At 36.5% G+C, this 17,290-nt stretch overlaps 2 protein-coding genes across 2 annotated transcripts; both read left to right on the top strand.

The window, feature by feature from the left end:
* The first annotated feature begins 2,996 nt into the window (after nt 1–2,996).
* Nucleotides 2,997–5,858, top strand: LOC104211213 (alpha-amylase). The gene is made up of 4 exons (XM_009760233.2): nt 2,997–3,195; nt 3,324–3,456; nt 4,324–5,129; nt 5,422–5,858. The coding sequence occupies exons 1-4, from the start codon at nt 3,121–3,123 to the stop codon at nt 5,674–5,676; spliced, it is 1,269 nt and encodes a 422-aa protein (XP_009758535.1). The 5' UTR covers nt 2,997–3,120; the 3' UTR covers nt 5,677–5,858.
* Nucleotides 5,859–11,775: 5,917 nt separating this feature from the next.
* Nucleotides 11,776–14,717, top strand: LOC104232457 (alpha-amylase-like). The gene is made up of 4 exons (XM_009785671.2): nt 11,776–11,875; nt 12,033–12,171; nt 12,669–13,477; nt 14,238–14,717. The coding sequence occupies exons 1-4, from the start codon at nt 11,783–11,785 to the stop codon at nt 14,490–14,492; spliced, it is 1,296 nt and encodes a 431-aa protein (XP_009783973.1). The 5' UTR covers nt 11,776–11,782; the 3' UTR covers nt 14,493–14,717.
* Nucleotides 14,718–17,290: the final 2,573 nt, after the last annotated feature.

Here is a 17,290-nt window from a genome sequence, read left to right on the forward strand (position 1 = left end):
ACGTATGAAAATATGGGGTGTAACAATGTCTAAGTCCCAAATTACGATACGCGCCGTCAAAATACGGATCCGTATCCGTTTGCTCAAAACGTTGACCGAAGTCAACTCAAATGAGTTTTTAAGCACGATTTCACATTTTAATCAATTTATGGAAGACACTGACTACAAATGCAAATCGAGGAAGGCTGAACAGAGCCATTTGAGATTTTAAAATACAGAATTAAGGGTTAAAACTATAAATAACTTATCGGGTCATCACAGGTGCAAACATTTTTTAAAAACTTAATTCGGTTGCGGGGCAGTTGCGGGTGAGGTACTTTTGACTAATACCATCGTGAAATTGCTATTTTTCTCACAAAATTATGGTTCTTCTATTGGCTATCAGTCATATATAAGTGACTGTGTATTAATAATGAAAATGTTTATTTGACAAGAAAAACTTAAAAATGTGAGAGATGATTACTAGACTTTCATAACTACAAAATCTTATTTTCGTTCAGCTGCTCGAAACAAAATACACCAAAATCGTATTTTTTTGGTATAAAAGAAATTTGCAATTCACCAAAAATTCTTAGATAGTATAGATCACGTCACGACTGCAGTGATCTTTTGATAATTTTTAACTGAATTTGTCTCATAAATCAAACTATTATTTTTTCTTTCTCATAATTTTATGTATTTAAATAAGAACGGGAAGCTTGAGACATAATATAGTAATAGGGCAAAAAATACTCATTAAAATTGAAATAATAGAGAAGTTTTGCTATCCGGGGCGGGGCGGGTTTATGCAGGCCGAGGCGGAGCGAATTGAAAACTAAAATTTTTGTTATGCGGGGCAGTTGAAATCTTGGCGAGTTAAGGTTGAACACGCATCACAACCGCTCTGCCCCGCACCACTGCCATCTCTACTGGGAGGCAAAGTTCTTAGTTGAGCTACAGCATTCGAGGCATCTTTAACATTTAATTATTGATGCAATCAATGATTAGCTAATCGTAAGCCAAGTGACACTTGGATTACCACCAACACATATGGTGGCATGGTTAGGCTGCTTCTATCATTGACCGTAATTTTCGAGTTCGAATTTTGAGAATAGAAAAATTCCTAATATAGAGTACTTCTTTCGATCCATAATAAGTGATCTTTGGACTTTTGATACATCTCTTAAGTAATTATTAACTACTAGAAGAAAAAAGATATTTTGACTAAATTGCCATTAATTAAATTTATATATTGTTAACTTGACTCATTGAGATATGTAAATAAAGGACAAATTTAAAAAAATAAGGGCAAATTTGAAAAAAAAAGTTAATTTCTTTTTAATTATGAAAAGAGGACATTTATTTTGAACTAAAATAAAAAGGCCAAAAGATCGCCTATTATGAACAGGAGGGAGTACCAAATATCACATTGTTAAACCAAAAAAAGAGAGGATGAAAACAATGACAGAGAACAAGAAACGCATTCATATTGAAGGAGACTAAGGTCTTATCCTCAGTTACAGACATGAATCTAATGAAGTCTATTATCACTTTTTATTTTCTTTCATCTCATGATGTCCTAATCTATCACTGATAATCTGAAAATTGACCAATTTTCACTGATAGTGTAAAAACGTGACCATCCAGGAAATAACGTTGAGCAAGATCAGGATAATGTGAAAACTTGGCCAATTTTCAAATGTATATTTGTTCTAGCAATCACATCTTTTCATCTGGCCCACTGTCCAAACTTTTGTCTCTTGATAGAGCCGTAGGACAGGACGTAATTTGAGTCAATACGGAGTTTTAGAAATAGAGAAATTTTTTAAATTTGAAATGTTAAATATGTTTGGGTATTTGTGTGTGGCTATAAACTCACATCATTAAAAATAAAATTGAAAGTTAAAATTAATTTTTTTTGTTAAAAATAGAAAGGTGTCATTTTGTAGAACATACAAAAAATGAAAATAATCTCATATAAAATGGAAAGGACATTATGTAAGTCTATTAGGCGTATGATCTTACCATTTGAACTCCGTGACTTTTACGCTCAGCATCTGAGTCAAGAGAAAAGACCAAAAGGACTGAATTATTGACAATTTTTCTTTTGAGATGAAAAATCACATCCTAATACATTTTTGGTGTGTCTGGTACGAGGAAAAATGATTTGCTGGAAAATATTTGTTATGAGGAAGTTATTTTCTAGTATTTGATATATACGATGAAAGTCATTATTCATCAAAAGGAGGAAAATTACTGTCCTCACTATGTACGGAAGTCATCTTAACCTTTAATTTTATAGTATTTGCTTTCAAACTAACACACATAAATTATTATTAATTAATTTCTAATACTCAAAAGTCACATTAAACTCATTTGTTGATATTATTAACTTACATTTTTTCGAAAAAGTTCAACAATTTTCATGGAAAAAGACTTCCATCATACCAAATACCTGATTTTGTGGAAAATATTTCGTGAAAAATATTTTCCATAAAAAAGGGTGATTTTCTCATGTATTTTCCGTTACTCCTATATTTTTTGGTTTACGTTCGTAATAGTTTGAGTATCACAAAATAAATGTTCTCACCAATGAACTATAGCCCTCTAGTTAGGCATACTTGTGGAAATAATATTCTGGATTCACACCGGAGCGGAATTAGGTGGGCGGAAGGGGCCTTCGCTCGAAAATTATACTGTATATATATAAGGTAAAAAAAATTCATATACGTATAATTCCTTTGTTTTTTTTTACGTATTTACATTTTTTATTTTTTTGAATCCCTTTAATAAAATCCGGCTTCCGCGACCGCTGAATTGGTGTATCAATCATAATCAAACCATGCTTTAATATTGCATGTATCTATATCCAGATTGCTATCAACCATGACTAGGAAAGAAACAAAAGTAGTTCTCATTTTCTTCCCATCATTGAGAATAATAAAAAAGTAAGTGTATCTAATACCAAGATTATAATAATAAGCAAATAACAAACTGCTTTATTTTGAAAGAATAATTTGATGAGATTACATTTGTTTGAAAAAGTTATGATCCTTTCTGTCTCTAAACCACATTATAAATAGAGTTTCTTGTCCATCTTGTCACCTCATCCTGGAGTTAAACAAAACACAAGAAAAAACAATGAATTCTCTTTTCCCTCTTTGTTTAATTCTCTCTCTTTTTCCTATATTTGCAACTCCAACTTTGTTGTTTCAGGTATTCCAAGAACCTTTCCTCAAATTTTCTCACATGTATATATATACGTATCTCTATACTCTATATTTGTGTACTTATTCAGATATATATAACAGTTCATTTTTTCTTTCTTTTGTAATGAATTTAAGGGGTTCAATTGGGAATCAAGTAATCAGCAAGGTGGATGGTACAACTCTCTAATCAACTTAGTTCCAGATTTGGCAAAAGCCGGAATTACTCATGTTTGGTTACCACCATCATCTAACTCTGTTTCACCTCAAGGTAATTACACATACTCCCTCCGTCCCATTTTAACTGTCGTTTTAGTCCAAGAAAAATGTCTCAAAAGAAATGTCGGTTTCAAAGATCATGAGAGAATCAGTATTTTTCTGATCCTCCCCTTGCTATTAAATCCCACTTTTCAATAGTAGCATTTAATAGTCCGGAAATAAATAAGGGTAATTTAGTAAACTAAATATTATACTTAATGTTTTCTTAATTGACATGCTAAAATCTTAAATGACATTTAAAATGAGACAGATGGAGTAATAAAGTTGTCACTTTTTATTGAATGCACGCATAAAAGTGGGATTGGCGTGTGTCACCTATCCGTCAATGAGATTGAAAAAATTGTTAAAGAGCAACGTTTAAATCCCATTAAAGACAAAAAATGCTTGTTGATTTTTTCGATGTCTAAGTTTAGGATGATAGACTTATCTCGTACCTTTACTACTGGTTAGTGGTAACAGATACTTGATGGATTAGTCTGATTAGTTAAGGTAAGCGCAAGCTAACCCTAAAATTATCGTTTATAAGAAAATAGGAAAAAGTAGGACAATTCAATTGTTAAAAATGATACATCATAAGTTATACAGAGATGGATCTAGAATTTTAATTAAGTAAGCCCATAGTTCAGTGAACCTTTTATACTTTCGTGTGCATACTTAATATAAATCTATACTCTTATACATTTTTAAAATAGTTTGAATTTAGATTGAGGCGTAGTTAAATAATTGAAGACTGGAGTTTGATTTAATTATCCTATATTTGACATGCATTTTACATGTTTGAAGAATTGCGCATACTAAGACAGATTATAGTTGTTGCAAATGGGATTACTTGAATGCTGAAACCATCTTTTTTCGCCAGGTTATATGCCAGGAAGATTGTATGACTTAGATACATCCAAGTATGGGAATCAGCAACAACTGCAAGCTCTTATTAAGGCTTTACATGATCAGGGAATAAAAGCTGTTGCTGATATAGTTATAAACCACAGATGCGCCGATAAGAAAGATAGCAGGGGAATATACTGCATCTTTGAAGGCGGAACGTCTGATGATCGTCTTGATTGGGGTCCGCATATGATTTGCAAAGGCGACTCGCAATATTCTGATGGCACGGGGAATGATGACACCGGTTTAGACTTTGCAGCTGCACCTGATATCGATCATCTTAACCCCCAAGTCCAAAAAGAGTTGTCTGATTGGATGAATTGGCTAAAAACTGAAATTGGATTTGATGGTTGGCGTTTCGATTTTGTTAGAGGGTATGCTCCTAGTATCACCAAGATTTATATGGAAAACACGTCCCCGGATTTTGCAGTTGGTGAGTTTTGGAACTCTATTGCCTATGGCGGAGATGGAAAACCGGACTATAACCAGGACAATCATAGGAATGAGCTAGCCGGGTGGGTTCAAAATGGCGGTGGAGCTGTAACAGCTTTTGATTTCACAACTAAAGGAATTCTTCAAGCTGCTGTTGAAGGGGAGTTGTGGAGATTGAAGGATTCAAATGGTAAACCTCCTGGTTTGATAGGTATTTTGCCTCAAAATGCTGTGACTTTTATCGATAATCATGATACTGGATCGACACAAAAGCTTTGGCCTTTCCCTTCAGACAAAGTTATGCAAGGTTATGCATATATTCTCACACATCCTGGAATTCCCTCAGTGGTAAATTTATCTTATTTTTGATCAAATATTGTTCATTGCATTTCTGAATAAGTCCGAAGGGGAGCCTTGACGTAACTGGTAAAGTTGTTGTCATGTGACCAGGAGGTCACGGGTTCGAGCCGTGGAAACAGCCTCTGGCAGAAATGCAGGGTGAGGTTGCATACAATAGACCCTTGTGGTCCGGCCCTTCCCCGGTCCCTGCGCATAGCGGGAGCTTAATGCACCGGGGCATTTTTGAATAAGTCCGTTTTGCAAGAAAGTTACAACCATTTCTTTTTTTTTTTGGTTGCAGTTTTATGACCATTTCTTTGATTGGGGGCTGAAGGACGGAATTTCTACTTTGGTGTCAATAAGGAATAGGAATGGAATATCTGCAACAAGTAATGTGCAGATAATGGCTGCTGATGCTGATCTTTATGTAGCAATGGTTGATCAGAAGATTGTTGTGAAGATTGGTCCAAAAACTGATCTTGGAAGTCTTATTCCACCTAATTATCAGGTGGCAACTTCTGGACAGGACTATGTTGTATGGGAGCAAAAGTCATAAACATATTGCATTTGCTCTTGGAAACTTTTACCAGTAGTAATTTATTATACAAGAAGTGACCGTGGGAAAAAAGATCAAACTTTTATATGACATTCGATGGAGCCTGGCTTGTTTTAGCTACAATATGACGCAAATTTAATCATAGAATTCAATATAATTTCTTCCTTTGTGATTCGTGATAATGTCTTCAGTGTAAACTTTTGCATTGAACCAACTCTTCTGCTTGAAGTTTTTTAGTCCTTAAATTGAAATTGAAGAGCTACAGATTAATCCATAGCGATCCAACCAGCTATTAGTTAGTAATGTGAAATACTGTGAGAAATATAACCATTGCCAACAGTGTATTTTTACAAGTTTGTTATCGCGAGTGCAATACCAGATATTGCATCGAGTAGGCCCACTAAGAGGGTAAAGCAATTCGTACTAAGTGTTGCGGAAGCCAAATGTATATAGTGTGAATAAGTCACAACTACTATACCAAAAATTATGACAGCCACCAAATAATAAATAAGACAATAAAGCAACAATAAAGGGAACACCAGAATTTATGAGGTTCGGTTAATTTTGTCTACTTCTCGGACACAACCAATATTTTATTTCACTCCAAAAATACAAGTGAAATAATACTAAAGAGAGAAGATACAAATGCCTTAAACAGATGAGAAGGCAAATGAGAGGTGTGTTTAAATCCTAAACATTAAGCCTTCTTTTATAGGGGGAAAATCCCCCCAACCCTTCTTTTCCCACCGATGTGGGACAAAAGATTTGCCAAATTCAACAAATCTCCACCTTGGCAAAATTCCACATCTTCAATTTTCTCTCAATAACAAATTTTGATTGTGTCTTCATCTTCAATCTTCAGTTTTCAACAATGTTGATCAAATTCAAACAATGTTGAAACTTGACCGCAGTCACCACCTTTGTCAGCATATCAGCAGGATTCTCCGTAGTATGAATTTTCTTCACTGTGACTCCACCTTCTTCTATGATTTCTCGTACGAAATGATACCGAACATCAATGTGCTTCGTCCTTGCATGATAAACTTGGTTCTTCGCTAATTGAATAGCACTTTGACTATCACAAAAAATTGTGATACCTTTTTGTTCAACACCAAACTCCTTTAGCAATCCTTGAAGCCAAATTGCCTCTTTCACAGCCTCTGTAATAGCCATGTACTCTGCCTCTGTTGTAGACAAAGCAACTGTTGACTGCAAAGTAGACTTCCAACTAACTGGTGCCTTTGCAAAAGTAAACACATAACCAGTAGTTGATCTTCGTTTGTCCATATCACCCGCAAAATCTGAGTCACAATATCCAACTACAGACTGATTGTCTTCCTGCTCAAAAACTAACCCGACATCTACAGTATTATGAATATACCGTAGAATCCACTTCACAGCTTGCCAATGCTCCTTCCCTGGATTGTGCATATATCTGCTAATAACTCCAACAGCTTGTGAAATGTCAGGCCTTGTGCAAACCATTGCATACATCAAGCTACCAACAGCATTTGCGTATGGTACCTTTGACATATACTCTCGTTCAGCTTCATCCATTGGCGACATAATAGTACTTAGCTTAAAATGGGAAGCAAGTGGAGTACTAACTGGCTTAGTCTTGTCATCTATGCCAAAACGTTGAAGTACTCTCTTCAAATATTCCTTTTGAGATAAACAGAGTTTCTTTGAACGTCTATCTCTAATTATCTCCATGCCAAGAATTTTCTTTGCCTCACCCAAATCCTTCATCTCGAACTCCTTCTTCAGTTGAATCTTCAACTTATCAATTTCTTCCGAATTCTTGGAAGCTATCAACATATCATCAACATATAGGAGAAGATATACAAAGGAACCATCTTTAAGCTTGTGCAAATACACACAATGATCGTATTTGCTTCTCTTGTACCCTTGCCGCAACATAAACTCGTCAAATCGCTTGTACCATTGTCTAGAAGATTGTTTCAATCCGTACAACGATTTTTCAAGTTTGCACACCATATTTTCTTTTCCAGCAACTTTGAATCCTTCTGGCTGAGTCATGTAGATTTCCTCCTCCAAGTTTCCATGTAAAAATGCAGTTTTTACATCCATCTGAACTAGTTCCAAATCCAATTGTGCTACCAAAGCCAACATAATTCTAATGGAGGAATGTTTTACAACTGGAGAAAACACTTCATTGTAATCAATTCCCTCCTTTTGAGCATATCCTTTGGCCACCAATCTTGCTTTGTAGCGAACATTTACTTGGTTAGGAAATCCTTCTTTCTTTGCAAATACCCATTTGCACCCAATTGCTTTCTTTCCCTTCGGGAGATTGGCCAATCTCCATGTATGATTCTGATGAAGGGACTGTATTTCATCATTCATGGCAATCCTCCACTTATCTTCTTCTGAACTTTGGACAGCGTCTTTATAAGTGGTAGGAACATCATCAGCTACAATTGAGGTTGCACAAGCAACCGTCTCTATGAGACGAACAGGTTTCGTTATTGTTCTTTTTGGCCTGCTGGTTGCTATTGATTCAAGTTGTTGTTGAGGTTCCTGAGTTGGAATCTCCTCTACTGGCTCTCCTTCCAGAGGGTAATCTTCATTTGTTTCCTCCTCTGCTTCTTGTGTAGGAAAAATAAATTTTCCCTCAAACTCCACCTGCTTAGAAGCACCTTTATTTTGTTTGGTGTCTTCTGTTACCTTATTTACCATAGCAGATTCATCAAAGGTAACATCTCTGCTGAATATTACTTTCTTTGTCATAGGACACCATAAGCGATATCCTTTGACTCCAGAAGTAATTCCCATAAAAATAGCCTTCTTTGCCCTTGGATCCAATTTTGACTCCGTCACATGATAATATGCAGTTGAGCCAAACACGTGCAAAGAGTTATAATCTACAGCAGGTTTTCCATACCATTTTTCAAATGGTGTCTTGCCATCAATAGCAGCAGATGGTAGACGATTAATGAGGTGGCATGCATATGTAATTGCCTCAGCCCAAAATTCTTTGCCCAAGCCAGCATTGGACAACATACACCGTACCTTCTCCAGCAAGGTCCGGTTCATACGTTCTGCCACTCCATTTTGTTGTGGTGTATGTCTAACAGTGAAGTGTCGGACGATGCCATCATTTTCACAGACCTTATTGAAATGATCATTTTTGTATTCACCTCCATTGTCTGTGCGAATACACTTGATCTTCTTGTCTGTTTGATTCTCCACCATCGTCTTCCATTTGAGAAAAATTCCCAACACTTCATCTTTGCTCTTCATTGTATACACCCATACTCTTCGGGAAAAATCATCAACAAAGGTTACAAAATAGTGCTTCCCACCCAATGAAGGTGTTTTGGAAGGACCCCAAACATCAGAGTGTACATAATCCAAAATGCCTTTAGTATTATGGATCGCTGTACCAAATTTAACCCTTGTCTGTTTCCCTTTAACACAATGCTCACAAAACTCCAAGTTGCAAGCCTTTACTCCTTTTAACAATCCTTGATCTGATAGAGTTTTCAAGGATTTTCCTCCAGCATGTCCCAAGCGCATGTGCCATAGCTTGGTTGCTTCTGCCTCTTTGTCGTCACTGGATGTCACTGTCGCTGTCCCAATAACTGTACTGCCACGATAGCGGTACATATTATTATTCTTCCGATTAGCCTTCATTACCACTAGTGCACCGGAGCATACTCTCATCACTCCATTTTCTGCAATGATTTTGAACCCTTTTGATTCCAGGGCTCCCACAGAGATGAGATTCTTCTTCAAATCCGGTACATATCGAACATCTGTTAATGTTCTGATCATTCCATCATGGTTCCTTAATCGTATTGAACCAATGCCATATGAGGTAAGAGGGTTGTTATCCGCTGTGTGGATGACTCCATATTCTCCTTCTTGAAATTCCACAAACCAGTCCCTGTTGGGACACATATGATGGCTACAAGCCGAGTCCATCAACCATATGTCTGATGATGTTGATGACTCTGTTGTAACTAATGAGAAGTCTGAATCATCACAATCAGCTACATTTGAATCCATAATGGCCTTTCCATTGTTATGTTTGGCCTTATTCTTCAACTTCGGACAGTCTTTCTTCCAGTGCCCTTTTTCTCGACAAAAGGCACATTCATCTTTGCTGGGTCTGGATCTTGACTTGGATCTTCCCTTCTTTGTCCTCGTTTGATTTTGAGGACGACCCCTCACAAATAGTGCTTCTCCTTCTCCGCCCTTCTGTTTTTCTCGCTTTCTTTGTTCATAGCTGTACAAAGCCGAACAAACTTCTCTGAGAGAAACTTCGTCATTTCCATGGAGTAGAGTAGTTTCAAGGTGCTCGTACTCATCAGGAAGTGACGCCAACAACATCAAGGCCAAGTCACCATCATCATAAGTTGTATCCATATTTTGCAAATCTGTGACCAACTTATTGAAACTGGTGATATGTTCATTCATCGTGGTACCAGGAACATAGGTGAAGTGAAACAGTCTCTTCTTCATGTACAATTTATTTTGACTGTTTTTCTTCAAAAATTTATCCTCCAGTGCTTTCCATAATTTACTTGCAGAAGTTTCCTTTGTGTATGGATATTTCTGCTCTCTAGCAAGGTAGGATCGAATGGTACCGCAAGCAACACGGTTAATAATTATCCAATCTTCTTCTCCAATAACATCTGGTTTCTTTTCTTCAATGGCCAGATCTAGCCCTTGTTGAAAAAGGACATCTAGAACCTCGCCTTGCCACATCCCAAAATGTCCGGACCCGTCAAATATTTCTACCGCAAATTTCGCATTTGACACAATTCTTGTCATAAGCGAAGATGCCAATGATGACGTATTGTTGACACTTGATGTAGATTCTTCTTGTTTATTGTCTCCCATATTTGACACAAATATTATTTAATAGCTGACGACACAAATCAAGATTATTTCCTTTCTGATGTAGAAGATCAGACTAAGCTGCAACTACAGAGCATACTCAGACAGAACCTTGACTCAGTTACCAAGATAAATCTTTTCTGATGTGGAAGATCAGACTATGCTGCAACCACAGAGCATACTTAGACAGTACCTTGGCTCTGATACCAATTGTTGCGGAAGCCAAATGTATATAGTGTGAATAAGTCACAACTACTATACCAAAAATTATGACAGCCACCAAATAATAAATAAGACAATAAAGCAACAATAAAGGGAACACCAGAATTTACGAGGTTCGGCTAATTTTGCCTACTCCTCGGACACAACCAATATTTTATTTCACTCCAAAAATACAAGTGAAATAATACTAAAGAGAGAAGATACAAATGTCTTAAACAGATGAGAAGGCAAATGAGAGGTGTGTTTAAATCCTAAACATTAAGCCTTCTTTTATAGGGGGAAAATCCCCTCAACCCTTCTTTTTCCACCAATGTGGGACAAAAGATTTGCCAAATTCAACACTAAGAAGTTTTTCATTCGCAAATCGCAAGGCCCAAACCCGAGAGAGATCCCAACCATCCCACCACACTCCATAATGATATCTGTATTTAGCATTTTCGAATCCAGTTAATTGGATAGGTGGAGTTGCAAACGAACCTGATCTGGTATATTTAAGGTTCATTCCAGCCAATGACAGGATTCAATATCTAATTAAAGTCTAATAGCTCTTGCAGAAATGCAGGGTAAGGCTACGTACAATAGATCCCAGTGATCCGGCCCTTCCCCAGACCCCGCGCATAGCGAGAGCTTAGTGCACCAAGTTGCCCTTTTTACCATGAAGAAAAAGAAAATAAGAAAAATATTGGAAGTTCCATTCTACTAAGAAAAATTATGCGAAAAATTACGTGTTTTCCTTGTCCATCATCTAGTTGAAAAGTACTGCATACAATGTTTTTGCCAGATGTTTGTAGCTACCAATACTACAATATAACTCCTCTCATCATTTTCTACACAAAATGGCACTTAGATAATATTTTTATCACTTAAACACAGTTTAGCAGCCTCTAAGTTCTGTTGACTTGGTCAATAGTGTAATTTCTAGTATACATTAATTTTGAAAAGTCTTCCATATAGGCTATCCACCACCCTATTTTTAATCATCTTATTTCAGATTTCATTAATATACACAAACAGAAAAATGGAAAACAAAACAAACATAAACCTCATTTTCTCTGTGTGTCTTTTGCTGATTCTTTTGCCTGCATTTGCATCTTCTACTTTGTTATTTCAGGTACCCAAGAAAAGAAAACTTTCTAGATATATAAAACAAATCCATTTATGTGCAGAAACATACTTTCTGTAGTATTTTATGTGAAGATGAACCATTGTCATTAAAATATTCAACTAAGTACTAGGTATTATATGTTTTTTTTTAATTTATAAAACAGGGATTTAACTGGGAATCGTCGGGGCAAGATGGAGGATGGTGGAACCATCTTATCAAATTAGTCCCAGATTTGGCTGATGCTGGAGTTACTCATGTTTGGCTTCCCCCTGCCTCAAATTCCCTTCAAAATCACAGCCAAGGTACTCTTCAAAAAAAAAAAATTACGCTATCAGTGTAATTTAACATGTTATAGCAAGTTACCTACCTTATTTTCCAGGTAACTAGTTTTTCTTATCATGGACAATTACTTGTAAACATTTATGCTTCACTCTTTAGTCTTTAAGGAACTGGTCATACCATGTGACCTATTACTTTCAAACTTGTAAGTGGACTATGTAGAATTTAAGCATACACACAGAGCCTACGTAGCAGAATATTAATAGGATTGTACCTTCAGCCATTATTGTTCAAGCGTTATAGAGAATCACCTTTGGAAAACTTTGACAAGCCGGACTGATTGAGTCGCATATTTATAGGTAGGCTAGGGACTCTTAGGCAAATACTTTAGCCCCAGGGACTTCTCCATAAAATATGATTGCCCTACGGACTCATAATTAATAGTTTCCTTCGATCAAGGAAACTTCTAGATTATCTGATAAGGTTATTAAATTAGACTTATATTTTCTCAATTTGTCAGGGTATATGCCATCAAGATTGTATGATTTGGACACATCAAGCTATGGAAATTCACGTGAACTTAAAGCCTTAATCAAAGCCTTTCACGATAAAGGAATCAAATGTCTTGCTGATATAGTGATAAACCATAGATGGGCTGAAAACAAAGATAGAAGAGGAATCAACTGTTTATTTGAAGGTGGCACGCCTGATAATAAGCTCGATTGGGGTCCGACCTTCATTTGTGGCAACGATACTAAATTTTCCGATGGCAAAGGAAATAATGATACTGGTTTAGATTGGGGAGATGCACCAGACATTGATCATGCTAATCCACAAGTGCAAAAGGATTTATCAGATTGGATGAATTGGCTCAAAACTGAAATTGGATTTGATGGTTGGAGATTTGATATGGTCTTAGGATATGCACCTAAGTTCACTAAAATCTACATGGACAATACTAAACCAGATTTTGCTGTTGGAGAATTTTTCTTGAAATTTAATAATAAACCGGATGGGAAACCGGACTATGATCAGCATAGAAATTATTTACTTCAGTGGGTTCAGAATGCAGGTGGTGTTGTGACAACATTTGATTTTACGACGAAAGGTATTCTTGGTACTGCTGTTGGGGATACGAGATTCGATTTGTTGAAAGATTCTAAGGGACATCCTCCTGGAATGATTGGTATTTTGCCTCAGAATGCTGTGACTTTTATTGATAATCATGATACTTATTCGCAACAGCAATGGCCATTTCCTACTAATCCAAATGATAAAGTTACTCAGGGATATGCCTACATTCTAACTCATCCTGGAATTCCATCAGTGGTATAATATTTCTTCTTTACAATACTATTTCAGCCTCTGCAGTTTTTCCATACTAGTTGTTATAATTGGATGAAACTGCAATGATTTAGATTAAAACAGGACGAGTTGCGCGTTACATCTGATAGAAAACAACCTTAGCATTTTTGTGAACTCCCTTTTGTAAGCTTCACATAATTGTTTCCTAGTCCAGACGAAGAGGTTTGTGATAAGCTAACAACTCGAATAGGAAATAATACATAGAGGTCATGTCGTGGCATTTTAAGAGGCAGTCTGGTGCACAAAACATGCAGCATTCACACAGGGTTCGGGGAAGGGCTGCACACCAAAGAGTGTGATATAGACATGCAACGTATATTGATGCAATGATTAGTAGCTGCTTCCACAACTTGAACCCGTGACCCAGTAGCGTACGCAGGATTTTTCATAAGCGGTGTCATAGTTTGAAGAAATGAACAAATAAATAACTTATTTTAGTTGTAAGCGGCGTCATTTTTTATATTTATCCCCATTATTTTTATTTTTCTTATAAATAACTAGTAAAAACTTTTGATGAAGCGGTGTCCCGTGACACCGCATAGGACAAGGTTTATATGCCACTGCCGTGACCTATAGGTCATACAGAGACAACTGTATCGTTGCTCCAAGACCCCACTTCATATCGTGGCATCTAGTTTAGGAAAATTGATTGATTGAATAAGAGAAAAAAAAAGCATCAAGTTTCGTCTAATTGAAGAGCACTATTCTTTTGTGTTTTGTGCAGTTCTATGACCATTTCTTTCTGTTCCAAGGGATGAGGAAACCAATCAAAGATTTGTATGCAGTTAGGAAGAGGAATGGAATTTCTGCAACAAGCAAAGTGAAAATTTTGGCAGCACAAAATGATCTTTATGTGGCAAACATTGATGACAAAATCATTGTCAAAATTGGACCTGGCAATGTTGGAAATCTTGTTCCATCTAATTTTCAATTGGCAACATCAGGAGTTGATTATGCTGTATCGGAAAAGAAGGCATAAGTTCAAGACTCAGAGTCATCCGACAATCCAATATGAATAATACTAGCATTAGTATCAAAACATCAGGAAAAAATAAGGTTGATGATTATGTCCAAAATTTTTAGTTTGTGCTGTGTGTAAAAGTACCTAAGATCTAGGGACAATTAGTGATCAGCAATAAGTCATAAAATGATGATACTAAATTCTATGAATAAGAGGAGACACAATTCATGTGTCTATTTATTCTGATTTGGCTCCTCTTTCTCTAGCGCCTGCAATGCATTTTTGGTAGAAAATAAGATATTCAAGTAAATAACTTTATAGCAAATGACTATTCATCTATTATATTTTCATTCAAATAGGCATCACACAACTATCAAATTTAAATAAGTTTCAAGGAACTTAATTCAATAATCTGCTCATTGAAACTAAAGTTAAATTACAAATTAAAATATTACTTAAAATACCTATAAATAATTTCACGAATTAAGCTCATAAAGAGCAATAATGTAATATTAGAAGGCTTTGAGTGTATTGGAAAAGAACTGAATCTAAATATGAAGATGACGTGTCATGACACATGGATTGGTCAAAAGGTCAAAACGCAATAAATAGCCTAGAAGCACGGGAGACAACAGATATGAGGAGAAGAAAACAACATAGGTGTGGACCGTTACTCAAATAGGTACGAGTCTCGTACCTATTCGAGTCATTTAAAGATCGGAAGAAGTTGAAGATACGAATCTGATGACGTAAAAGAATCTAGATACAGCATTAAATATCAAATACGTTAAAGAATTTGAATTAAATAGAAATGATTGTATAACGTTTCTTTTAATGTCATTTATTGCTCATAATTGTCTCATTAAGACAAAGGCATTACATCTTCTCCTAGAATCAACTATAAAAGGAGAAGGACTCAACATCTGTAAAAACGAGAAATATTATTGTGATTACACTGAAATACAAAATTACTTATTACTTTATTATTCTCAAAAGTCTTTTGTTATTTTCGTCTCCAGATTATCAGTAACCCGAATTTCTCTATATTTCTAAGCTTTGACCAAAGACTCAGATTTTTGGTTAAACAAATTGGTTCCGTTACTGGGAATCTGATAATCTTCTCTTTTAAGCTACATTCCAGACGTTGTTATCATCATGTCAAACAACAATAACAGTGAAAACACCTTGGGAAACCATGAAAATCAAATCCATCAAAATCAAGGAGATTTACATAACATTGACGTGGTTCCCTCCCCTCAAAATTCACCACGTCAATCTCGTGAAGGCACTCCTGCTCCTGAATCTCGTGCTGATCAACAAGAGCAATCTGAACATTTTGAAGGGGTAGATGAAGCTTTACAAAAAGTAATTGATGCACGGGTTAACCAAGCTCTTCAGGCTCTAGTTAGTCGATTACCTGTTGCACCACCCACACCTACACGTAATAAAAATACATTGGAGAATCCTCGTTCTGGCCTTGTTAATTCTGGAAATGGAAGAACCCCCAGTGAACCACAGGATGGAGAACCAGGTAATTCAAATAATTCTCATTTGCAAAATTTAGTATTAACTTTGCAGAAACAGCTTAAGGAACAAAATGAGCGCATCGAGCAAATCCCTGGAGTTACACCCGTAATTAAAGGAGTGGATGTGGATAAATACTCACAACAACCTTGGAAACCAAGTGTTGCTCCCCTTCCAATCCTTAAAAAGTTCAAAATGCCTGACATCTCGAAATATGATGGCACAACAGACCCACGTGATCACGTAACTGCATTTACAACAGGCGTGAAAGGTAATGACTTGACCAAACAAGAAATTAAATCAGTACTGGTCAAGAAATTTGGAGAAACACTCACCAAGGGCGCATTAACCTAGTATTCTCTTTTACCCGAAAATTCTATTAATTCTTTTGCTGAGCTTGCAGATTCTTTTATTAAAGCACACTCGGGAGCTCAAAAGGTTGAGAAAAGAATGGAGGATACTTTCAAAATCAAGCAAGGGGACTCCGAGTTGCTCAGGGATTTTGTTGATAGATTCCAACGTGAAAGAATCACTTTACCTCGTGTACCTGGTAACTAGGCTGCAATAGCTTTTGCAAGCAACTTAAATGACAAAAGCTCAGAAGCCACGAGAAGACTTAAAGAAAGCCTTCGAGAGTTTCATGCAACCACGTGGAATGACGTTTATAACAGGTATAGTACGAAGTTGCGAATTGAGGAAGATATCGTACCTCAGTTTCGTCATGAAGAAAGGAGCAATTCCAGGTGATCAGAAACCGAAAAAAGATCAGGTAAAAACAGGTATGATCCATATATGGGACCTACAGGGAAAGACTCACGGTCAAAGCAGGATAGTCAACGATATGATCAAAAATCGAGGAACAGGAAATATGGTTCTTCATCAAGGTTCAGAAATGACCGAAACAGACAAGAGTCATGAGATAATGACAGAAGTTTAAAAGCAAGGTTCGGCGGATATAACTTTAATGTCACTACCTCCGAGATCGTAGCTGTTTTGAGGAGCATGGGAGATAAGGTACGATGGCCAAAAGAGATGCGGTCAAATCTAAATAGACGCAATCCAGACCATTGGTGCGAATTCCACAATGATCACGGGCACAAAACTTCAGAATGTAGATTCTTACAAAGTGAAGTGGATTATCTATTGAAACAAGGGTATGTCACTGAGTTATTAGTGAGAAAGGTAAGCAAGCCTATATGAAAAATAGGCAGGAGCCACCAAAGCCCCCTTCACCCAAGAGAACCGTGAATGTTATAAGTGGGGGAGAAGATATTCACGGTGTAACATATACG

The sequence above is a fragment of the Nicotiana sylvestris genome, chromosome 4 (assembly GCF_000393655.2).
Source record: "Nicotiana sylvestris chromosome 4, ASM39365v2, whole genome shotgun sequence".
Lineage (NCBI taxonomy): Eukaryota > Viridiplantae > Streptophyta > Magnoliopsida > Solanales > Solanaceae > Nicotiana > Nicotiana sylvestris.

Bases quoted from the DNA above. Each gene is read 5' to 3' on its own strand.
- LOC104211213 (XM_009760233.2), top strand. From the start codon at position 3,121: ATGAATTCTCTTTTCCCTCTTTGTTTAATTCTCTCTCTTTTTCCTATA. The intron at 3,196-3,323 runs GTATTCCAAGAA...AATGAATTTAAG, and splicing joins CTCCAACTTTGTTGTTTCAG to GGGTTCAATTGGGAATCAAG. The intron at 5,130-5,421 runs GTAAATTTATCT...TTTTGGTTGCAG, and splicing joins ATCCTGGAATTCCCTCAGTG to TTTTATGACCATTTCTTTGA.
- LOC104232457 (XM_009785671.2), top strand. From the start codon at position 11,783: ATGGAAAACAAAACAAACATAAACCTCATTTTCTCTGTGTGTCTTTTG. The intron at 11,876-12,032 runs GTACCCAAGAAA...TTTATAAAACAG, and splicing joins CTTCTACTTTGTTATTTCAG to GGATTTAACTGGGAATCGTC. The intron at 13,478-14,237 runs GTATAATATTTC...TGTTTTGTGCAG, and splicing joins ATCCTGGAATTCCATCAGTG to TTCTATGACCATTTCTTTCT.